The 26,381-nt window shown below is 39.3% G+C and overlaps 1 protein-coding gene across 1 annotated transcript in view; it reads right to left on the minus strand.

The window, feature by feature from the left end:
• Cntnap2 (contactin associated protein 2) overlaps positions 1-26,381 on the minus strand; it is a 2,029,549-nt gene that overhangs the window by 866,807 nt on the left and 1,136,361 nt on the right. Inside the window, exon 11 of the mRNA XM_040740424.1 lies at positions 9,267-9,373. Coding sequence (XP_040596358.1) covers positions 9,267-9,373 — 107 coding nt within the window. The remainder of the gene's footprint in view (positions 1-9,266; positions 9,374-26,381) is intronic.

Consider the following 26,381-nt stretch of genomic DNA (forward strand, 5'->3'; position numbering starts at 1 on the left):
GTGATGAGCAAAGGGGTCAAGACCAGGCTGGAGAGACCCACAGAAGCAGCTGACCTGAACAAGGGGGAGGTCATGGACCCTAAACTGATAGCTGGGAAACTAGCATAGGACTCTCCCAGAATCCCTGAATATGGATGTCAGTTTGGAGGTCTGGTTAATCTATGGGGACTCTAGTAGTGCATCAGTATTTATCCCTAGTGCATGAATGGTCACACGCCTTTAATCCCAACACTCAGGAGGCAGAGGCAGGTGGATACCTGTGAGTTCAAGGCCACTCTACTGTGTAAAATTTACTGTGTAAAATATGTTCAATGAGAACTGTTACACAGAGAAACCCTGTCTCAAATAACAAACAAACAAAAAACCAATTAAAACAAAAAAATTCCAACGTGGCTAGGGGAGGAGTACACAAAGCCATGTGTCTAGCCAAGGAGCTATTGGCAGTTAGTGACTTCTGAGAGTGAGTAACTTTTCCTTAAGGATGTAGCCCCATCTAGGTTATACACGATTCAGTAAATGTTTTAAACCCATATATACACTGGTAGCACTAATATTAGATTCAATGGGTTTAAATTAAGGAAAAAAGAACACATGAGGTTAAAAGTGAGGCATGGTGGGAGGACTTTCTTGGAAGAGTTGGAGGGGAGGAAGTAGATGTGGATATGTTCAAAGCATACATGCAATTCTCAAAGAATAAATGTGTCTTAAGAAGTTGATGACAATGTCAACATAGAAAAAATACTTTAATGGGGGAGGGGGGGTTGGTAAAAGAATTCCAGCAAGATACATGTTTCTTTCCATTCTGATTGCTTCCTGCTCTCTTCTGAGTTTCCCTGCCTTTATGCATGTTAAGCTAGTTACATGCTTTCTATTCTTTTCCTCATGAGCCGACTTCAAAAACACGCAGAGATGGGTGTTTTGTACTCCTTTCTCTCTGCTCCCAGAAGCTTGGGCAAGACAAGTCACAGAGACCCAAACTCCAGGGGAATTTAATGAACACTGCCAACTCCCTCCAGAACCCCCAGTTCTGCCCTTTCATAGCCTGTGAGGAGCTCATAGGATCACAGCCTGTCTCCCCCTGCACGATGCTTTCTAATATGTATTTGCAGATCAACGTTTTCCCTTTGAAAGATGAAAGAGAAAAAAGAATTCATAAAAACTAACTGCGCATTTCCGTATGACTGGAATTACATCACTTCTCTCAGTGTTCAGTTTTAACCAGAGTTCCAAAAGCAAAGCATAAAGAAAGGATTAGTTTGAAACGTAGACTGCCTTAGCAAGGTAAAGGTCCTTGGGCTGTGTTTCTGCAAACGACCTATACCATTTTGATCCAGCGTAATTTATTTGGTTGTATCTGAAAGACAAAAATGGCCCTGAAACTGCCTTCTGACACTCTGAAAAGACGGCACATTCCCATTTCTTTCCCTTCACATTATCTGCAGACACCAGGTGACAAGGTGAGGAAAGGACTTTAGGGTGACTGCTTCTTTGTGTAATAAGTGTGACTTTGGGAAGAGATGCCACTTTGTCACTGTTTCTCTCTGCCAGTGTTTCATCTTTGGTGAGAAAATGTGCTTTTGAGCTGGAGAACGTATGGAACTCAGTGGGAGGGTTGTCATTAACTAATTTTTTTAAAAATTGCATGCATGTGCTTATTATGTCTCTGTGTTTGCATTCATGTGTTGTGCAGGTGTGCGGGAGTGTTTTCACATGTGTGTGCAAATGTTTGTGAAGGCTAGTTGTTGATGCCAGTTTGCTTCAGTCTGTCAGTCTGCACCCTACTCTTGAGACAAGAGTCACGCTGAACACAGGACCCGCCAAATTGGAAAGAAGGCTGGTCAGAAGCCTCCAGGGACCGGGATGCCCTTCCTCTGTCTCCCCAGAACCAGGATGAGAAGTACATTCCATTCCATTTGACTTTTGATGTGGATTCTAGAGATCTGAACTCTCAGGTCCTCATGCTTTTGAAGAGCACTTTACCATGGGCAATCTGACTCTTCTCCCAGGCCACTACTAAACTTTCAAGTGTGCAGTCGATGGGAAGCCGAAATCTCTTGCACCATGCTGAGGCCCCTTCTCTCACACTGCTTCCTTGTCTATCTGCTAAGGGGACATTGAAACAAGTGCAAACCAGAGGGAAAAGGCGAATAATTAAAACACATAACCTGGGAGGTAGTACAAATAAGATCAGGAAAAGTGAAGTGGCAAGCATCAGTGTTGCCTGCTTCTTCCTGCCTCCATCCATGTTCCTGATATTTTGTAAATAGGTAAAGAAACAACCTAGACCATAAAAAGTAAGTGTGCCATGCATCACAATTCAAACTGTCCACAGTTCTTTTTTTTCCAAGACAGGGTTTCTCTGTATTGTTTTGGAGGCTATCCTGGAACTCACTCTGTATACCAGGCTGGCCTTGGATTCACAGAGGTCCTCCTGCCTCTGCCTCCTGAGTGCTGGGACCAAAGGTGTGTGCCACCAACGCTCGGCTTGTCCACAGTTCTTAATCCCAACAGAAACATCTGTGGCAATGAGCTAAAGGTGTAAGCATTTTATTTTTACTGGCAGCGTGGCCCCTCCGTGGAAGGTGCTGTTTAATCTCCATGGCAGCTCCGCCCTTCAGCATTCCAGGGATTAAAACAGTCAGCTGCAGTGTACTGATGGACTTGGTAGGCATTCATGTTCCTGCAGCTGTGTTTAATAACGGGCACACAGTGACCATCAGAGGCAGGCCATGTGACGAATGGAATGAGGGGCAAGGGGAAAGAATTTGGGGGTGTTCTCTTAGTAGCAGAGAGGAAAAAATCTAGCTACTTGATACCATGTCAGGTTTAGAAAGAACAATTTCAACCTATGCTTACCGCTTGGCCAATGTCGCATTTCAATTAGCTAAGGACACCTTTTGTGTTTTCAAGAGTACTGGCTTTGATATTGATGCAACCTGTGATTCTTCCCTTGAAGGTGAACAGCATTGCTTCTAAAGGCCTGCAATATACAACTGGTGCAGAATTTGGCTAGCTGCTTTTGAGACTTAATGGATTAATAAAAGTTCTTAAAAATTAGAACATATTGTGGAGCCTTCAAATTTTCATAGCAACTGTGCTAATTTTCATTCCTGCCAACACTTTCCCCCCCTCATCATTGCCAGCAGCACCATTAATAACAGTCAAGGCACAAAATTAGTTTATGTACCTAGCAACAGGTAAACAGATGCAGGGAGTCTCTCTCTCTCTCTCTATTACACACACACACACACACACACACACACACACACAATGAAATTTTACTCAACCATAAAGCAAAAGGAAAATGGAAGCAATTGGAGATTGTATTAAACAAAATAAACCAGATACAGAAAGCAAATAATACTTGGTTCCTCTCATTTGTGGACAGTAGACTTTATATAGATACAAAAAATCATGTGTGTGTTTACATCATATATATATGATTTTATGTGTGTATATACATATGTATGTATAATATGTGTGACATGTATACATATGACATGAAAATAAAATCAAATTAGGAAACCAAGCAAAGAATAGTGAGATAATATAGGGAGAGAAAGGGGCAGGTATAAGAGGTGATTACATGATCCACTTGTATAAAATATTATGATGTTCATCACTATGTACAAAAAATACATCCCAATGTAATTTAAATTAATAACTTGACCAGATTTATTACTAAACTCAACAGTATATTAAATTTATACACATACATTATATGTGTATGTGTATACCTTTGTATACTGGAGGAAAGAAGATCTTAAAGTGTGGTAGACGGTCATGTCTCAGAGCCAAAGTTCAGTATGTAAAGGTGTACCCCTTCCTGAGGAGCTCAGGCTCACACCAGTCTTGGAGTTTCCCCATCCGTGACTTCTTCATGCCAATGACACATACACGGTGCTTACTATGTGATGAATCTGAAGTCTGTGGTGTCCATCTTACTCTAATTTCACTGAGTTTAAAGCATACTGTTGTCATTCACAAGACAGTGAACATGTTCAAACTCATCCGTTTCTGTTTCAGCATTGCTAGGCTCTCATCCAGCATAGTACGTCTCTATACTCTTTGAGCTAAACTCAGCATTTTTGTTGCATATTGATTTGCAACTCAGTGCTCTATAATTGTTTTAATGAATAGGAAAAAGTCATTATGTGACATAGTATTCTATCCAAATATCATAGCGAGTATGGATTCATTTGCTGATTCAGTGAAGTCCCCCTGTGTGAGTTCTCACCATGGTTTTTTTATATCTAGACTATTCCTGTAATCACTGTCACCGACTCCCCTGCCATCCTTTAATCAACATTTCCCCAATTTCTCCATTTTTCTCTTTCTGTTTTTCATATTTGGTTCTATTCACTTGTGTAGTTTGGCTGTCTTCATAACTTTCAAAACAACCCTTGGATGCTTTTCATGGTCTGTGCTTTTGCACAGTCTTTAAGTCAGAGCACACCCGCAAACACGCGTGCATGCCCATATAATAAATGCTATGAATAAAAAATGTTCACAAAACATGGTACCTCCTTCTTCCAGGGATTGTAGTGCAATGGAAAAGGATATTATCAATAAAGCACAAGTATAAAGGCAACATGTCCACTCAAAGGGGGTGTATATCTCAGTGAAATTCTCCTTACTTAGCTTCAGACAGTGCCTCTACGGCAGTGACTACTGAGCTTATATCCAGACCAAGAGTAGAAACATATACGCAGAGATGCAGAGGGAGAAGGAGTTCAACAGTCTTTCAGCAGGGACAGTGGCATGGGCGAAGGATATATTGAAGTTCAGGGCACATAACTGGCAAATGGAAAGGAGAACCCGGGCATCAAAGGGTGAATGGGAAGGCGATCTTAGTAGAAGGTCAGGTTTTCATAGACAAAGCCACATTAAATAGGACCTTGCACAGCAGATACACTGGTAGTCAAGGAAACGAATCCAATTCTGCAAGGCCAAATGTCTAAACTGTGTTTTAGAAACACAGCAAGGTTCTCAAGTGGCTTTTTGGTTTTGTAGCCAATACCCCAAGTTGCCATCACTGACCCAGGTGTCATAGTACTGGTAAATTTGTGTGTGCTCTAAGTTAACATGACTGTAGCAGGTGAGGTTACATTCTTTTAAAATATTATGATTTGAATAAGATGACTTATAAGAATAGTGGATTGTAAACAATGTATCATGAGATGGGCAGTATAGAATAACTCAGTTTTACCAACACATGGACCTTGAGTAATCGTTCCAGACAACAGCATGTGCAATAGTTGCCTCAGCACCCTTCATGCTCTCTCTGGCAATGCACTGCCTGGGAAAGATTTTAAAGACAGATGTGCAGCAGCAGGAGAACCTATTGCCCTTTTAGGATTTCTGATCCCCGAAATGCCACAATTTAAAATTGGAAAGGACTTATGCAAATTATCTTGTATGTCTCTTATTATTCCACAGCAGTGTCATTTCTGGGCCACCACCTGTCCCTTAATAAACAGCTAGGTATAAAAGCATTTTATCTCAGAATACTTATCTAGCATTTTAATGTTCTTAATAATTTCCATTCCCCAGCATTTGCTTATCTTTGTCAGATGCCCAGATTCTATCTTTCCCCTCCCTGTTTAGATATATAGCCTAAAGATCTCATGGGATTAAAAAAGGCTGGGAAAGTGAAGTCAATTCCACATAAAGGTCATAGAATACAGAGGAACGTTTGATTCCTATGAGAACACCAAGTACCACAGCATGAGGGGGAAACTCTATTAAGCCCAGAGATGAGGGATAGCTTCTTGAATTTAATTTATGTAAATAAGTACCATAATCTTAAAAGTTTAAGGAACACATGTGGGAAAATGAGATGATAATTAGTTCCTAAGGAGCATTAGGAGCATTGGGAAGGAAGCCTGGAGACAACTGAAGTGTGTTTATGGAGAACCATTAGAGGAAGACCACAGCAGGAAGTGCGTGCAGAGTTTTGTTTTACAAATTCTTACAATTTAGAGAGGGAGAAAATAGAGGTAAGTCAGTATAACACCTGCAAGCCAGCAAATACCTGGGCCATCAGAAACACACATACTAGCCACCAAAAACATACACAGTAGCCATCACAAACACACACATTAGCCATTGAAATGCATACACTAGTCATCCACTGATTACTTTCTCAGGGGATTTCAGGGCATATTATGGTAGAGTAGCTCTTAGAAAAGTCACTAAAAATGGACTGACTGTCTTCAGAGAAAAGATTACAATATAAAATGGTAAGAGTTGTGTTCAATATTTATCACCTACTATTTCCTTTTGGTCTTGGTTAAAAAAAAAACACAGCTTTTTCTGTCCTAGGGTTTTACCATTTCTAGAATGGCATTCTGACGTTAGTGTGCTAATGACAATCTTCTAAGTCCTATGCACAACTTACTGAGAAGAAGATTTGATGAGTAAACAATCAGCTGTAAGAGGTACTAAAATTAGTTTGAAAGTCCCACAGTTCTCCAGGAGAAAGATACTGTGAAAAAACCAACCAAAGTCCACAAACCCCAATCTGCCACAGAAATGACAGTCAATGATGAATTACAGTAACATGAAATTGAGGATTAATAGCGTGGTCTGGACAAACAGAGGTTCAAAACAAAGCACAGTCCCTCTGGAAGGAGTGAAATGAAAGAAAGACACGGGGTATTGCATGTGACCAAGCATTTCCAGTGTCCCTCGGTGCTATCTTAGTTAATCATGCCATGGAGACCACTGCAGGCATTTCACCAATGAGATCAGCTGGATGAAGCCCCAGGACATGGGAACTAGCGGTTTTGCATAACAGGACATGGGGGCCAGCAGGATGGGTTCCCCGGGACACAAGAACCAGCAGGATGGTGTACCAGGACATGGTGCGTGAGGCAATTTTCCTCTTTTCATTTTTGGAACTGGCCACCAAATGTGAACATATACAGGGTCATTCTGACACTTGCAGTTATTGCTTTCGAAAGTCAAATTCAATTACTCAGTTAATAGTATGTGTTTGTAAAAATTGGTCTTTAATGATGGGAGCAAATATCTCAAAATTATTGGCTTTTCAGTTCAATCAATGAGAGAGGAGACATTTATCAAAACATCAGTTTCTTGCTTTTTAATTCTAGGTAAAATTACAGATACAAAATCTCATGATTATACAAGGTGTTTATAAATGGTTATATGAAATATATGGGTAAAAGGAAGGTCTTGACCAAAGCCATTTAGTTATTGACCACGTTTAATACAGTGAAAGTCAACTTTTAGATATGGTTGGTTAGAAACAACTTTAGTTGTAATTTCTTTCTTTCAAGTGGTTTAATTATTGCTTTTATTCACTAAAATATTTTTTCTGTGACAAGTACTTTAAATGAACCTCTTTTTAAAAGGTTTATTTGGCCAGGAAGTGGTGATGCATACCTTTAATACCAGCACTCAGGAGACAGAGGCAGGTAGATCTCTGAGTTTGAGGGCAGCCTGTTCTATGGAGTGAGTTCCAGAACAGTCAGAACTACACACAAAGAAATCCTACCTTAAAAATAAAAAGCAAAGACAAATTATTTATTTTTATATTATGTGTATGACCATTTTGCCTTCATGCATGTATGTGTAGTACCTGCATGCCTGGTGTCTGCAGTGTGAAGAGGGCACCAGAGCCCTTGGTACTGGAGTTACAGAAAGTCGTATGCTGCTTTGTGGGTGCTGGGAGACAAATCTAGATCTTCTGAAAGAACAGCCAATACCCTTGACCTCTGAGCCATTTCTACAGCTCTCAACATTAAATGATGAATCTTTATGCATGTGATTTGATCTTCAAGTATCTCCTCATCATTGTTTATATGTTTTTAAAATTAATTTATTACAGTGTGTTGTGTGTGTGTGTGTGGGGGGTGTGTACTCAAATAATAACCTGTGGGAGTTTGTTTTCTCCTTGTACTAGGAGAATCCCAGAGAGGATATTCAGGTTTGGTAGCAAGCACCCTCACCTGCTGAGGCATCCCACTGGCACCAATGACACTTTCTTTTTACCTCTTGATTTTTAGAATCACTAGACAAATTTATAAGTGTAGAAAAATAAATTGTAGGCAGCTTTTCTTAACATGGGCTTATGGTATACTCTAAACATGATTCCTTACTGCACATTACTAAAAATAGCAACATGTAAAGGCAAAGGAAATGACATCGCATCTTACTATCCAAAGATTTTACTCTGAGAATGTTTTGCTTGTTATTTCCAAAAAGTGAAATGAAGAATAATCAGTCTGTATAATTAGAGAATTTAGATTTGAGATTTTCTGTGTTTCAGAGTCAAATCTCTGTTTTGCCTTCTTTTTCCTTCTTCCCTACATGCATGTATCATGCATACTCACACAGGTACCCATAGCCATACACATACACATGCATACACACATGAACACACATTATTTTGCATATGCATATATATGTGTGAGTGTGTACTAATGTACATAGTAATATGCATGTACATACATACACATTCATATCCACGTGTAGATAACAGGTGACTCCCTTCTCTCCCAACTGTATTCATGATGGATTCATTTTCAAAAATAAAACATCAGGACACCTTCAGGAAATTAATTTTGTAATGGCAGGGTTAGAAATTGTTTTAAAATGCTCGAATTGAATATTTTCATTTTATTTAAGATTTCAGGAGAATGCCATGTAAAAATAAATCACAAATCTAATTTACCCATAATCTTTGTATCTTTATTTTTACTTTTAATATTTTTTAAAATTGTGTTCTTGGGATTTTTTTTTTATTTGCAGCTCTAACGGACTCTTCTACTGTCTGACACATTACTTTTGCTTTAAAAATAATGCAACCAAAAAATTGGGGGAAAGAATGAGGCAAGCATTGCCCAGAAACTAAATGTTCCAATTACCCACTGTCCTGTCTCTCTTGGATGAGTTGATGAATGAGAACCCATTTAGCAACATCACACTAACACAATTCCCAGGCAATCTCTTTGGACAAGCATGCCTTGACCACAAGAGATGAATCCAATCTCATCATCCCAATTTCACATATGGAATGTTGGATGTGTCTGTCCCTCTTCAGAGTCGTTAGACAGGAGAGAATATATTTTGACAACTTATAATAGCATTTAAAAAAAATTAGAATGAAGTCTTGAGGATTTTCCCCCAAGAATCAAGCAAAGCAAGATGTGTGTAATTCAGGTTGCTCTGCTGTAAAGCGTAGCTGAAGACCACGATTCCCATGCAATTACAAGATTAAAGTGAGATAAATTGGCACTCACAGTTGTGGCAGGTGGCCCCGCTGTATCCTGTCTCATCACAAGTGCATTTGAAGCTGTCCCATGTTTGTGAGCACGTCCCACCATGCTCACAGTGATTGGGCACACATCTGTCAGGAAAAGAGACACAGAAATAAACCAACAAGCAAATGAGATTTATGGGTGGCCAAATTCCAAGCTGTTTGGGCAATATATCATTTCAATGCCAGGTTGCCTTGCTGAGGCAATTAATCCTTGTTAGTTTAAGCAAATTAATGTGATTCATGATGGAAGGTGCCAGGCACACAAAAGATGATGTATCACAGGTCTAGTGTTTCCCCTTTTGGAATAAACCATAGACACTATCAAACAGTTGAGGGGTTCATTTGCATATCACAGATTCATTCTAATTTAATTCTATAAAGGACAAAGATGCCACCTCAGAGTCTTCTTGGTGAGAAGTGGAAGATGGCCCATCTGACTTCTTGTCCAAAATTTTAACAAGGCCAATTGCAGAATAAAGGGGTCCTAGTAATGGGTTTGCCACAACTTGGGGTTCTGAAACTATGGCGCAAAACAACAATACAATATACAAGTCTCAAACATCTCCTTCTATACCAATCTGGATAATTAAAGATGACTGTCTAAAATGTTTGCAAGCATAACTTAGGAGGAAAAAGCATAATTGTATACAAACTTTTACAAGGCAGATAATTACAACTCATTAATTTTTCTGAATGTTGATTTTCACCTTTGGAAAACTGGACAATTATACCTATCTTGTATATACTTTAGAAATACACAATTATTAAATTAAAATTTATTTTTATTTTTATCTTTGCTACTATATATGTGTTTATGTGAAATGCAGCTGCCCACAGAGTCCATAAGAGAGTATAGGATCCCCTGGAGCTGCAGTTAATTATGGTTTTGAGCTGCCTGAGAACCAAACTTGGCTATTCTGCAAGAGCAGCAAGCACTCCTAACCATCAAGTTATTTCTCCAGCTCCTCAATTTTTATATTAATGCCGATACACAGAATCAGAACCATTGTGCATATTAGTGGCCTACTGTCAATGTGTTGTTCTCTTTGTGTTATGATTAAGGCTAAAGATGTCTACCTCCTAAATGTTTGTCACTTATGATGAAAAATAATCAAAATATTTTCTTTAGCTCTGAAACATATAGAACATGATTGTTATGTCTAGTCACTACACACAAGAACTTCTTCCTCCTATCTAACTGTAGCTTGACCTGTTGATAGACCTTTTCCCAGCCCTCCTTGACTCCCAGGCTCTGGTCACCATAATTTAACCTTTGAGGATGTCACTGTTTTCAATGAGATTACGTGGTACCTACAATTCTGTATCTCTATTTCACTCCATCCCATCACCCCATGAAAGAATGTCTTCCTTTTATATCTAAATAGAATTCCCTTGTACGCATGTACCGTATTAAGGTTAGCAACAATGTCCATGTAGTTGACAATTATTAAGTACGAACCAGAAGTCCTACGGGTGGGAACTACACATGTCTGGATCATCATTTGCCAGAAATAATTTCTTATCAAGACTTCACAATAAAATTAGGGTTGGAATGCGGTTTGAGACACCCCTGCATCAATAATACACTTTCCTGTCTGCACACGCTATCTCCTTTCCCTTCCCATCCATTCCACACTCTAAATTCTCCACATATTTCTTCTTTATAGTGGACATTAAGATGCTCATGGTCTAAAGGGGAGACTATTGAGATGAAATGGCATTCAAGTAAGAGTTTTGATATTTTAATGAGAAACACCTCAAAATATAAATTCCCTCACAATTTAAAACAGCAGAATTTACAGTGGTATTTCTGGGTATTGGATTGATAGAGAGCAATCTGTGGGGAAACTTTTGCTTATATTATCCCAGTAGCTGCTAGCTATAAGAACTGACCTATTTAGTCTCAGAGCCCAATATTCCCAACCTTTGCTCCTGATTTCCCATCAGACACACCGAAAAGCACTTGCATTAGTGCGTAAAGCTGAGTGTGCCATGATGAATGTGCTTACCTAAGTAAATACATTGTGAGAACTATAATGAGGGTGGGAAGGAGGAAAAAACATAGAATGGGCAAGAAAACTAGTATAGAACCTCCTAGGAAGCATTCAGTGGGCATTGCAGATGCAGTTTAGCGCTTTAAGTTGAGCACCTGGATCACGAAAGAAGAAAATAGGAGTGATCGTTAATTGGGTTGAAATAGAATATGAGCAAGGGCACAAACTTGGGTGGCTAAGAAATTCGCATTGCTCTCAATCGCCAATTTCTCTCCTGTGGTATCAGCCTTCTCCAGTGATCTCTGAATCTGTTTGGAAGTTGGGGAAAGAGCAAGAGCCATGCAAAAATATCAGGATTACTTGGATGAGCCATGGAACAGATGTAAAGCGCTGTAGAAACTTGGAAACTGGGTTAGCTAAAAGTTGAGGGTAATTAGAGGATGTAACAATGTTGGGAGTATTTTAACTACATCTTTGAAAAACCAGTATGAAATATGATGATTAAAATGCTAAAAAGTGGCCATGGGAGAAGAGGACAGAGAAGCGATGAAAATGAAGTGTAACAGCAAGAGGCGGGTGCTCCTGGTTCATTTGTCATGGCCGATTGCATGGCCACTATGTCCTGCAATCTCCAAGCGTGCCACCGCCTCTTCCACCCATCAGGTGATTACAATCAGTGGTCCTTATTTTCCATATCATGAAAGAAAAGTGAATGTGTAGGGATTCCTGACATCACAGGAAAGCATATTTGATACATAACCTTAAGATTCAGTAAAGAGATTCCCTTTTGGTGGTATATTTAACTTTCCAAAACCTCACGGGTTAATATTAGCCCAGTCTAGTGGTTAAAGTCATTTGAATCAGCTCATTACACCAATTAATTCAGGGGAAGACAGTGCAAAAGTAGGCAAGGGAAATCAAGTTGGAAACCACATAAGATTTAAGTCATGCTCCTTGGAGTATGATGACAAATGTAAGTGTGAGTTTAATCCCACGACACAAAGAGAGCCATCACAGAGAGCAAACGTCTGTCTGGCCCGACCAGTCTGCAGCACAGATTCCTTCTTAAATAATAGATTTCACTAAAAATATCTCCATATCTTAATTCAAATATTTTCTTTGTGCCATTCATATGCTTTTTTAATTGGCATTCTCTAAGTGTAGATTCTAGCTCTTTATGGCCGGACATTAAATAACTTCCCAGAACAGGTTGATCCATATGTCATCTCATACCTAATATTTTATCAGTGTATTTCAAACTTTTAGGACCAGTTACCAGTAGAAATAAAAATAAAACTTACCCCATACTCTAATAAGCATTTCTTATCTTGAATTCCCATAGAACTGCTTGCATGTATCCAATGCACTGCTAGCATGTTCTATAGTAATTTTTATTGTTGTATCCATCTCTTCTATCTGAGATGCTCCCACAGTGAAGTGTGTTTACTTAGAGTTCTTTGTATAATGAGGCATCTAACCCATGCTCAGCAAAACTGTAGATGGATACAGACACATGATATGCCACAAAATTGTACCACCATGAACATAAAAAATCACTTCAGAGGCAATTACCTCTTTGACTCTGAGGAAAACAGATTAATTTTACCTAGGATTTTAGTCTTAACACAGATTTGCTCCAATAAATCATTTTTAGTGGGCCACAGGAAATGTGTAATTTTCTTCATAGTATGTGCTCACTTGAAATTTTGATTCACATCAAAAATAAATCAAAATGATTTGACTGCTTCAACTTGAGAAGGCTTTGGCCCAGGACTGGGGACATGCAGGGAAGAAGTTGACACATGATGATTTGCTCTGATCAGAAAGCTCTTGAAGAAGTCATGTGGCCAATTACCCATGCCAGACAGCCTGCTGTCCAAGACTCTTTCAACTGGATTTATCCTTCTAGATAAAATTTTGCAAGGTGCTTAAGAATACAAGGGAGCAGGAACATTGAGTCAGGGGAATAATAGAGGAGAGCAATAAAAGAGATACCCTAATAGAGGGAGCCATTATAGGTTTGAAGAGAAATCTAGCACTAGGGAAATGTCCAGTGATCTACAAGAATGACACCAACTAACAATCTAAGCAACAGTGGAGATGCTACCTTAAATACCCTTCTCTGATAATGAGATTGATAACTTCCTTATATACCATCCTAGAGCCTTCATCCAGTAACTGATGTAAGCAGAAGCAGACACCCACAGCTAAATACTGAGCCAAACTCCTGCAATACAGTTGCAGAGAGGGAGGAGTAATAAGCAAAGGGGTCATGACCAGGCTGGAGAAACCCACAGAAATAGCTGACCTGAACAAGGGGGAGCTCATGGAACCCAGACTATCAGCTGGGAAACCAGCATAGGACTGTTCCATACACCCTGAATGAGGATGTCAGGTTGGAGGTCTTGGCAATCTATGCGGCATTTGGTAGTGGATCAGTATTTATCCCTAGTATATGAATGGACTTTGGGAGTCCATTACACATAGAAAGATACTTCTCAGCCTAAACACATGGGGGAGGGTCTAGGCCTTGCTCCAAATGATATAATAGACTTTGAAGATTCCCCATGGAAGGCCTCTCCCTCCCTGGGGAGCAGAAAAGGGATGGAATAGGGAGTTGGTGGGGGGCAGGGGAGTAGGGGAAGGAGAGGGAACTGGGATTGACATGTAAAACAAGCTTGTTTCTAATTTAAATAGAAAAGAAAAGAAGAATATGAATACATTCAAGTCATACTTCTTATCTACTCTATGAGGATTCCATACATGTACATGATGTATTTTGATCATAGTTTACCACCTCCCACTCTTCTCTAGTTCTTCCCACATCTTCTGCTCAACTTCGTTTCCTCTTTCTTCTTAACGATCCAGTGAGTCCAGTAAGTGTGACCCATCTATTCGTGGGTGTGGAGTCATTCTTTAGGGCAGCGTCATAGCTTGAAAGGAAACTGGCTTTCCGTCCATTGACAGCCAACAGCTGTTGATAGCTCCTCTGGAGGATCAGGTTTCCCTTTTCCCATCTATGCTGGGATGGTAAATGGCTTCACCTTGTACATGTGCTATACATGTGACCACAGCTGCTTTGGGTTCATGAGTTCAGCGTCCTTGTCATTCTAGAAGTGAGTCTTTAGCCCCAGGACTCCATGACTTTGAAAATCTTTTCACTTCCTTTCTTCCTTGGTAGTTCCTGCACTCTGTGGGTAGATAGTATGATACAGGTCTCCTATAAGCACTGACCAGTTGTGAGTCTCTGTATTAACTGCTCTCCACAGCAAGAAGAAGCTGAAGCTTTTCTGATGAGGATTGGAAGCTGCACTAACCTCTGGGTTTAGAGAAACCCATTTAGAAGGTCGTTTGTTAAATGCAATTTTTAAGTGAAAACTTTTTTGCACCCCCAATACATGAGGCAATTAAAGGCTATGACTTTAAAGTTCCAGTGTAGATTCCTCAACACAGACAGCCTGTCTGGAAAGATGTAACAATTCAATTCAGGGTTATAAGGACAGTTGCATTTTTATTGCACCCAAAACGCATCTTTTATTTTTGTACTTGATTTCAATTGCAAAACATTTAGGAAATTGGGATTCATGACCACAAGAAATAGCCAACAGTACCAGATTTGTTTGTTGATGGCAGCTTCCTGGTTTATGGGCACTACTGAATCAGTCAGAAAGAGCAGAAGAAATTTTATCTCTTGTATAAAACAAAATGTTTTTCTGACAGTATAAATCAATTACCTTGGTAATCTTCAAAGGGATTTAAAGGTTTTTGTTTTCATCTCTATACTGTTTAGAAGATTAAATAAGGCTGGGTAGAGATCTGTGCTAGATTTCAGCCTAGAAGGCACAAAGCCCTGGTTTATACAAACCTTAGCACTGTCAAAACTTAGTAAAATCTTTGTTGTAGCATATTTGGTTCTATGGAACCCAATAGCTTGCTTACAAGGATGCTTATATTATCTGCCTGGAAATATGCTCACACTTGCAAATAAGAAGAAGCAGAAGAGATCCTTGTCACTTATCTCCTAAGCCCATTTCACTAAACAAAGCAGTGTTTCCCAAACTTTTATGTGTATAGGATTAACTTGAAGTTGCTGTGAAAGCAAGAATGTGACTCTTGAGCTCCAGGTGGAGTCAGAGACTCCCACAGTCTACCAAAGTCTCTGTTGTTGTTTCTGAGGTTCATCAGAAGATCTGCCTTGGAATAAAAAGACGCGAGCTCATCAAAGTTCTCAGCATAAGGCATCCAGGGAGTAAGCAGATGCTGAGGGAGTGGAGACATTGACAAAAAGGCGCAAACAGGAAGAAGGGTAGAGCTACCTCACGCGGGAAGTATAAGCTAGTTACTTACTTCTCCCAAGACCACATTTGGGTTTCGTGTTGTGCTTTATGGACACTCTTACTTTTTTTTTTTAAAGTATCTACTGGGAATAGCGTACAACAGTCTCCTCATCTCATTTAGCAAGCTGAATTACTCCAGAACATGACTGTGGGCGTCCTGTCCACCATGGCATGTGATCACTTCTTACAAAGGCCTTTTGCCTCACCTTGACATCAAGTTCAGTAGGTGTTGTCATTCCCAGCCAGCTACCACGCTCCTGTGGCTGGTTCTCACGCCTCCACCCATGATAGGACACTGGATTTGCCTTTAGAGTCACACAGATTCTATTGCTGCTCATTAGCATACCTTGTTCTAAGTTTAAAAGTGAAAAGGGATGCCTTTATCCCCAAGAGACCATTTTCTGAACCGTGGGATGATTATTTTAAATGATTTGCATATTTGCAACCCCACATGGATATCATCCTGAATGAATGTTTCTTCTTTTTTTTTTCCTCTTCACCCAAATACCAAATCTTATGTTAGCCTTTGAAGACAAAGACCCTGAGAATGTTTGAATGCTTGAGTACTGGCATGGACACTTTTGAATTTCTGAGGCACTCCATTAATTGGGTAGGGTCTCCTATGTTAATTCATATATTGAAATTTCTGAACTAGTTATACTTCATTTATAGCTGAGGCTGTATTGCTTTGAGGTATATATCACTGTTTCATCCAAAGAGAAATTATATGGTGAAACACTAATCATGTCCAAGCACAATTTAATAACCCATTGCTATGTAACTTAATACTGTAGAGATACTAATGTTATATTGATAGGGCTTTCCCAGCAAGCATTTATTTATGAAAATGCTTAAGTTCAGAGATATTTATTGTACCTCCTACACTATACACAAAGTTTACATTAAAAACTAATCAAGTACGTTTGGTCTATATCATCCAGCCATTACATATTTCTGAAAGAACTCTCCTCATCACTTACTGTACTCTTAGAAAAATGAGCACCTAATCTTGGCCTTTCTGCTTCATTGTTTTTCATTTTATTTCATTATAATAAACCAAAGAGCCCTTTATCTTCCTTTGTTAATATACTTAGAGTTTTTCTTTTACAATCAGCTCCCTATGGTTTTATGAATAAAACATCGTTACAGTGATTATGCTCATAGGAGAATAATCTGCAGGATCAGCAATACCTTCACCTGTCTCCAAGCCAAACTGTATTGAACCTAAACAAACAGCAGCAAGGTTTTTTTAGTAAGGTAAGTTTCCTCCTTTTGGCCAGACATCCTAAATGATTTCTAGAGAAGCAAAGAAATGAGTTGCATCTTCAGGAGACTGGTCTTATTACTGAAATGCAATTCTAAATAGGATCTACCTACCTGCTATCTATTTATCAATCATCTATCATCTGTCCAATTATCACCCACCCATCCATCCATCCATCCATCCATCCATCCATCCATCCATCCATCTATCCATCCATCCATCCACCAATCCAGGCAGCTAGCCCACCCATCATATCATATCTGTCTATCATCTGTCTGTTTGTCTATCTATCTATCTATCTATCTATCTATCTATCTATCTATCTATCATCTCTCTCTATATATATATGTTGTATGTATATATATATATATATGTATATATATATATATATATATCTGCCTAACTACCTATCATTTATCCGTCCATCTTTCTGGATGCATAATGCCTGCCTTGTGGCACAACCCTCAAAATACTGACATAATCTTAGGGTAATAGGGTGGAATCAAATTACTGACATAATCTTAGGGTAATAGAGTATCAGTATGTAAGAGTCCAGTGGTATATGGGAAAGTTCAACTTTGAAATAAAGCTTGGGTTATGTAACCTGGAAGGATGAAACACTTTCGACAGGGAAAATCAAGGAACACCTACAGTTTGGGAAACTGCAAAGTGTGGCGAAGAAATCTGGAACTGGCGAGGTTAGCAAGACTGAAATCTCTCTGCAGGAGTGAAACCTGTAGTGGAGTGGAGCAATGCCCAACAGTCACCCTTTCCCTTCTCTCTTAGTCCTACTCTTCTTACGCTCATATGCTCTGCCTCCTTCCGGTGACCAAGGTCCTTTTGTTAGGTAGACTATCTCCACCTCCAAGGAACTAAAGGAAATAGCCAGGATTTGTGATGAAGTCCTTAAGCTACTGCACATTGATTCCTTCATCTCACTGAGTGAACTGCTTCTATAGCAACATAATTTATGTCTTGACACAGAGCCATCCGCTAGTGATAAAATTTGTCAGGGTTTCTTTAAATTTGGTGGCCCTGTGACTAAATCCAAGGCAATGGGAATGTGAAGTGAATACCTGCATGAACTCTAGCAAGAGTTCAGTTTCAAAACACTACATGCATTATTGAACCTTTTTTTTTCATCTCTTCAAGACTCATCCTTGAAATCAACCTGTGTGTAATAGCCTTGATATAATTATCCCACAATATGTGATAATAGCAAAGAATAACATGTAGGTGCTCAGAGTTCCAAGTATCTTGGTCCTGGTCCTCCTAAGAATATATTTATTTGAGATAAATACATTCCTGTGCAGTTTAAAACACTATTATTTGTGTTTTTTGTTATAGCCACGAATCCAGAATCCATTCTAACTCAAAGAGAGTCACGGTTAACTCTACTCAGAGGTTAGCTAACCCATGCTTCTCATTGTGATATAATACACTTGGAGGCTGCTACTATTCCAATAACTGTGTGTGGCCACATATGACTGAAAGTTACAAACAACTGAACCAATAGCTTCCAACTGTATGTACGCTGCTTCAGTACATCTTATACGGGTTTTTATGTTATACTTCGATTCTGGAGACTAGAGCTTGCCTTATTAGTTTAGTATGCATTGATTGAGTCCTTGTCTGTTTAGTGAACCTTGCTGAACTGGCTGGTTTTGTGTGTCAATATTACACAAGCTAACTCATCACAGAGGAAGGAGATTCAGTTGAGGAGCCGCCTCTATGTGATTCAGCTGTAAGGCATTTGCTCAATTAGTGATTGATGAGTGAGGGCCCAGCCTGTGGTAGGCGGTGCCATCCCTGGGCTAATTGGTGATCCTGGCTTCTATAAGAAAGCAAGCTGAGCATACAAGTGGGGAGGAAACCAGTAAGCAATTCTCCTCCATGACCTCTGTATCAGCTTCTGCCTCCAGGGCCCAACCCTGTTTGAGTTCCTGTACTTGATTCCTTCAGTGATGAACGATTAATATGGAAGTGTAAGCCAAATCCTTTCCTCCCTAACTTGAATTTTGGCCACATGATTTTGTCACTGTAGTAGAAACTCTGACTAAGACATTTGCCATCCACCAAAACTACTTATTCAGAAGTCTGCTTACAAGAAACAATGTTTCAGGGGAACTGTGTGATGCTACTTGTCCAGGATTCTGACCTATTTTCTTAGGAAATGAAGCTAGAGCATTAGGGGAATATGTATACAGCTACACAAACATCACTCCCAATAGAATGACTTAGTTAATTAGAATCACTAATCATGGAGAGACAAGGGTGAGGTAAGACCCCCAAAAGTAAAGTTCTTGTTAAACACACATCATGTGTGTGAGTGTGTGTGTGTGTGTGTGTGTGTGTGTGTGGTGTATGAGTGTGCACAGATGTGCACATTAGTCTGCATGTGTGTGCCTGCAAAGAGACTAGAAGAGAGTATTGAATGCCCTGAAATTAAAGTTACAAATAGTCGTGAGTTGCCACACATGGCTATTTGGAGCTCAACTTGAGCCCTCTGGAATGAACAGTAAGTACTCTTAGCTGCCAAGTTATCTTTTCAGACTACAAACATAGTTTTAAAAAGATGAATAAATGATACGTGACCTGGAATGCATTGGACCAGTTCAGACGTTGTGTCAGTATTCCATGCAGAACAATATAAAAGTGCAAGGTAGGATGAAACAGTCAAGAAACACAGGGACTAAAGGGCTACATTATTAATCCATTACTCGGGGGTAAATTAATTTAAAATGGCTCAGATAGCCTGTGTTTAGGAACCAGTGATAACTGGTGACATTTTCAGCATGAGCTAATGAGTTTTCTTATACAACAAAGATCTTTTAAATCCTATCAAAGCTTTTAGGATAGTTCATTTCACATTTAAGCTTATTCTTTGCTTTTTCTATTCCCCAATAAGCTGGATTTTGAGCGATGTGCAAGATATAACTCCAAGAAAATTTATTAAGTTCTATCTCAGCTTCTCTGTGTGTGTGTGTGTGTGTGTGTACATGTACATATGTGTGTGGGGGAGGTATGAGTGTGAAAAAATTTGAAGGGAGCACTTTAATAGAAAGAGAAATTGTTCTTTTTTCTCCAAGTATCAGGTTTGAGTTGCATGTGTCTAACCTATGGATGCCCTTTATTTCCCCCACCACCTGCTAGAGCTTGAATTACTCCAGAATGAATAATTTAGAAAAGTGTCAGGGTAAGTGGAGAATGGGAGACACGGAGTGAGGAAGACAAGAGACAGAAAAAGGAATATCCAACTGATGCACCTGCCTCTTCTTGGGAGATGATAACCACCGACATTACTGATAGGGCATCAGAAAAGTTCTCACAAGTTCTAAAGGCTATAGGGAAAAATTAAGCCCTGGGACCTGGCATATTCTAAAAATTGAGCAGAAATAATAGCATAAAGTTATTCTTTGTAAGTTGTAATACATTATATTAGTTCTGTACAAATTATAAACTAATATTGGCACATTGAGAGAGATGTGTTGGGAGAACTGAGTTGAAGACACAGAGATAAATTAAAGGCAGCTACGAAGTAAATGCTAACACTGGCATGCTGTCAGTGGAGAAAATGGATTACTTAATTAATTATGAAAGTCAAATAGCTGTTTGTGTGAGAAGGAGTGATGTCCCCTATTTAATTCCTATGGATAGTTCAAGATATATGAAAATGTCAAACATGAAATGTTAAAATTAAAGGATGGAAGAATATTTTGTAATCTATTAATATGGAAAATATGTCATATTAAAGACCCTAAATTTAAAAGTTATAAAGCTTCTTTTTTTTAAAGTTCAACATATTCTCTTTATTTTTTTCTTACGTAGGTAATGAATTAATATAGCATAGTTGTCCCTTTGTATCTATGGGGGATTGTTTCTACTACCACCCACATATACCAAAAGATATAGTCACTTATATAAAATATATTGTGCTTTCCCTTTTATTTTTGTTTTTCCCCCTTTATTAAGAATAGATTCACTTTTCTGTAATACACCCTGATTATAGTTTCCCCTCCCCCCACTCCTCCCACATCCTCCCCATTCACCCCTTTTATTCAGAACCACTCACTTTCTATTTCTCATTAGAACAGAGCAGACTTCTAAGAGATAACAACAAACATGACAAAATAACATAAGCATAATAAAACAAAATCATCACACTGAAGCTTGATAAGGGAACCCAACCAAGGGAAAAGAGTCCCAAGAAAAGGCTTAAGAATCAGAAGTCCACTTGTGTACCCACTCAGGAGTCCCATAAAAATACTAAGCTGAAAACTATAACATTTATGCAGAGGACCTGGTGCAGAACCATGCAGGTCCTATGCTTCCTGGTTCATTTTCTCTGAGTTCATTGGAACTTTGCACAATTAATTTAGAGAGCCTTATTCTCCTGGTGCTCTCCATCCCCTCTGGCTCTTACTCTCTTTTCAATACCTTTTCTGTGGGGTTCCCTGAGCCTTGAGGGGGGAGTTTGATAGAGAAATTTGACTACAAAAATGCATGGACAAATATAACCAAAATTCACAAGAGCTTAGCTATGCTACGTGGAATGTTTAAAATATAATAGAAATTATTTCATTAAAATATAATTGAAGAGAAATCTGGCACTAGGGTAATGTTCTGAGATCCACAAGGATGACCCCACCTAAGAATCTAAGCAATACTGAAAAGGCTACCTTAAATGTTCTTCCCCTATAATAAGATAGATGACTACCTTATATGACATCTTAGACCCTGCATCCAGTAACTGGTGGAAGCAGAAGCAGAGATCCACAGCTAAACACTGAGCTGAACTCCTGAAATTCAGTTGCAGAGAGGGAAGAATGATGAACTGGGATCAAGTATATGCTGGGGAAAACCACAGAAACAGCTGACCTGAACAAGTGGGAGCTCATGAATTCCAGTCTGACAGCTGGGGAACCAACATAGGACCGAACTAGGCCCCCTGAACATGGGTGTCAGCTAGGAGGCTGTCTATACAGCCTCTCAAAGTGAAACCAGTATTTATCCCTAGAGCAGGAATGGACTTCAGGAACACATTCCCAATGGAGGGATACTCTCTTAGCCTGGAGAGCCTAAACCCTACCCCAAATGACTTGACAGACTTTGAAGATCCCTCATGGAAGACCTCACCCTCCCTGGGGAGTGGAGGAGGATGGAATGTGGAGGTTGGTGGGAGGCATGGGAAGATGGGAGGGAGAGGGAACTGGGATTGATACATAAAATGAGATTGTTCCTAATTTGAATAAAATTTATTAATAAATAAAATATGAGCAATGGGCACAAACACTGAGATTCACATACAGAAATACACATGATGTGTGTGTATGTGTGTGTGTGCACATGAAGGTGTGTGTTCTACTTTATCTATCTGTTGCTATAATACACAAAACAATTTAGTGGAGGAAATGTTTATTTTGGCTTCCAGCTTACAGGTCATCATAAAAAGGGAAGCCAAGGCATGAGCTCAAGGCTGCAACATGAATGTAAGAAATAAAGTAGAATCTACATAGGGGCCATTACTTACTGGCTTTCTAAACTTGCTATTATCCCCCTCAGGCCCATCTGCATAGGGGTGGCAATGCCCACAGTGGGATGAGCCCTCCCAAATCAATTAATGAGGAAAGTCCACCATAGATATGCCTATATGGAGGCACACAGAGGCATAGATATATCCACAGGAGGCAATTCCTCAACTGAGGTTCCCCCTTCCCAGATGACTTTAATTTGTGTCAAGTTGATCAAAACTAGCCAGCATAGTGTGCATGTTTACAGAGGCTAAAAAATAACCATGGGCTTCATTCCTCAACCACAGCCTATTTTTCTTTGTGATGAGGACTCTCAATGTCCTAGAACTTACCCAGTAGGCTTGGCTAGATGGCCAACAATCTCCAAGTATCTGCCTTCTCTGTGATGAGGCTATATGCTTATGACACTATGCACAGCGTTTTAAAGCATGAGTTCTTGGGACTGAACTCAAATTATTTAAACATTACCCACTAAATCATCTCCCTAGCACAAAATATGTGTGACTTTTAAACATGAAAATATTCAATGTCAATCACACTCAAAGGATGATGCGTTAAACTTTTAGATTTTGTTCTTTCTCCTTGATGCATAATGGGAAATGTCTTTTAACCTGCTCCTGTGTAGGGTGCATACTCTTAAGAAGGCAATTTAGTGAAGTCTATTAATTTTACACATTCACATGTTGTAACCCAACCATTTCATGCCTCAGAATGTATCTTATAAATCTGCAAGCATATGTTCACAAAATTGTGGTTTAAAAGAAAAAGCAGGTCTATTGCAGCAGGTTTTGTTTCAGGCAAAACCCAGGGGAAATATCACTAGCTAGGAGCATAGTGAAAAATTAAGTCAGTCTTTACAAGAACTCCTGATGACTTTCAAAGGGGCAAAGTAGATCTGTTTATAGTTATAAGCATAATCTCTAACATATATTCCCAAGGAAAATATTTACAGTGAACCTGTCCAAGTTAGCAATATCTCCATTAGTTTAAAATGAAGATTGCACTGTCCTGTGAAGGATCATTCGGAGGATTGGACTGTAGTGATACATGCTGGTCCATCAGCTCCATTTGCCTCTTGTGGTAGTTGGAATGTATCTGGCCCCCCATAAGCTCATAGGGAGTAGCACTATTAGGATGTGTAACATTATTGGAGTAGGTGTGACCTTGTGGGAGGAAGTATATCATTGTAGGAGTGGGCTTTGACGTCTTCTATGCTCAAGCTACCTCCAGTTTATAAGACCACATCCTGTTGCCTGTGGGTCAAGCTATAGGACTCTCAGCTCCTTATCCAGCAACATGTCTGTCTGCACACACCATATCCAGTGATAATGGACTAAATCTCTGAAAAATATAAGTACCCCCCAATTCAAAGTTTTTCCTTTATAAGTGTTGTCATGGATTTGATGTCTCTTCACTTAACTAAGATGTCCCTACAAAATATATTCTTTGTCTCACACTGAGCCCGATGAGGCAGATAACTAGAGACATCACTAACCCTCTGGCCTCACTATGGGCTCAGCTAATAAGAAACCCTTTCCAGGATGAAGGAGGAGGAAAGAACTTAGTCTTCATTTTGTCTAGTTCTCTCCTTTTGTGATTATCATGAGTGATTGTCCTCATAGTCAAACAACTGTCATTTAAGAGCATTCACCTAGGTCTCCTTGCAAAAGATCATTCCAGCTGGATGTGCTGATAGTTCACAAAACCGTTTTGAAAACAGAGCAGGGCATTCTATTCTCTCCAGAGTATCCTGCTGCTCCTTAAAACTAGGCAATTGCGTATGTGATTTGGGGGTTGGTGGAATATATGTATAAGACTGGGAATATAAGAGAGTTCCTCTATGTATTCAGGTATGGGGAGACCCTCCTCTCTACCGGGTAAAGTTTTCCAAGTACTGCTGCCTGAAAGAGGAATGCCCACATGAGCTCATTGGTTTCCTATGGTGAAGTTTGGTGAATTTGTCACTGGGACCTTGGGAAGAAAGAAAGACATGGTTTTACAACTCTCCCTGGGAAGCAATATTAGCATTAGTGATTCTGTCTATGTTTTTCAATAGGTAGGCAATTCTCTCAGGACTGTCCTATGTTGTTACACTCCTATTACAATTTTCTTATCAAAATTATTGATCGAAGTTTCCGGCCCACCTTCCTTTTTCCTGCTCAGAGCCTCCTGAGGCCTGGGGATGGCACACTGGGGAATCCATCCTGGTGGAAGAGCCCATCCATAGACTTCCAGCATCCTAGTCCTGCCTTCACCCATGGGAGGACGTGAGTGTGCATCTGTTTCCGGCCTGCCTTCCATTGCCCTGTTTGGAGCCACCTGGGATTGTGTACTGGGGGACCCATCCAGTGGATCAGCCCATCCAGAGTGGACTGGCATCCTAGTCCTGCCACCATCCATAGAAGGAGTCCTGCTCCACCCATGGGAGGAGAAGAGCTATTAAAGTATTGGACCTACTTGCATCTACCAGAAGAGAACCTTGGACTCATATGCAATAGTAGAGGAAGAGACTTTAACTGCACCCACTGGAAGAAGGGATGGCAAGAAAACAAAGAAAAACGCACTAAACATAATAAAAACCAATATAACACCAACATAGTCTAGGGACTCTACACCAGAATGACCTGAACATCCCAACGCAGATGAAGCAGAAGAGAATGATGTTAAAAATGACTTTCTGAAAATGATAGAGGCCCTCAAAGAGAATGTGAGAAAATCTCTTAAATAAATGGAAGAAAAACAAACCAAAAATACAAGAAGTCAACAAATCTCTTAAAGACAGCCAAGAAAAATGAAATCAAACAGATTGAGGAAACATTTCAAAGAGTTAAAAAATGAAACCTGACATGGTGTCAATAAAGAAAACACAAACTGAGGGAATACTAGAAATAAAAAACGTAACCTATCATGAATTATAGATGCAAGCATAACCAACAGAATACAAGAGATGGAAGAAAGAATCTCAGGCACTGAAGATACATAAAGAGAAATAGATTTATCAACCAAATAAAATCTTAAGTCCAACAAATCCTTGACACAAAATATCCAGGAAATATAAGACACCATGAAAAGACCACACCTAAGATAATAGGAATAGAAGAAAGGGAAGAAACCTACCTCAATGGTGCAGAAAACATATACAACAAAATCATAAAACAAAATTTTCCCAACATAAAGAAGGACATGCTAACAAAAGTACAGGAAGCTTACAGAACACCAAATAGAGTGGATCACAAAAAAGTTCCCTTGCCAAATAATAATGAAAACTCCAAACATACAGAATAAAGAAAGAATATTAAGAGCACCAAAGGAAAAAGGTCGAATAACATATAAAGGAAGCCAATAAGAATTATACCTGAATTCTCCATGGAAACTTTGAAAGCCAGGAGGTCCAGGATAGATAATCTACCAGCACAATGTAAGAGACCATGGATGCCAGTCCAGACTATACCCAGGAAATCTTTCAATCACTATAGATGGGGAAAAAGACATTCCATGACAAAACAATATATAAGCAATACATTTCCTCTAATCCAGCTCTATAGAAAGTTCTGGAAGGAAAACTCCAACCCAAGGAAGTTAACTACACCCAAAGAAAAACAGGCAATAGATAATCCACTTTACCAATTGCCAAAAGGAAAAAGGGGTAAAAATCCACACACAATACTACCACCACCAAAAAATGCAAAACAATCAAGAATGAACAATCAATGATCACTAATATTCCTCAATATTAATGGTCTTAACTTGCCTATAAAAAGACACAGGCTAACAAAATGGATACCAAGACAGAATCCATCCTTCTGCTACATACAAAAAACATATCTCAACTTCAAAGACAGATGTCACTTTGGTGTTAAGGTTTGGGAAAAGATTCTCCAATCAAATGGACCAAAGAAACAAGTGGGTATAGCAATCCTAATATCTATCAAATTAGACTTTAAACTAAAATCAATCAAAATAGATGAA

This window comes from Mesocricetus auratus, unplaced genomic scaffold (assembly GCF_017639785.1).
Source record: "Mesocricetus auratus isolate SY011 unplaced genomic scaffold, BCM_Maur_2.0 Super-Scaffold_100694, whole genome shotgun sequence".
NCBI classification, from domain to species: Eukaryota; Metazoa; Chordata; class Mammalia; order Rodentia; family Cricetidae; genus Mesocricetus; species Mesocricetus auratus.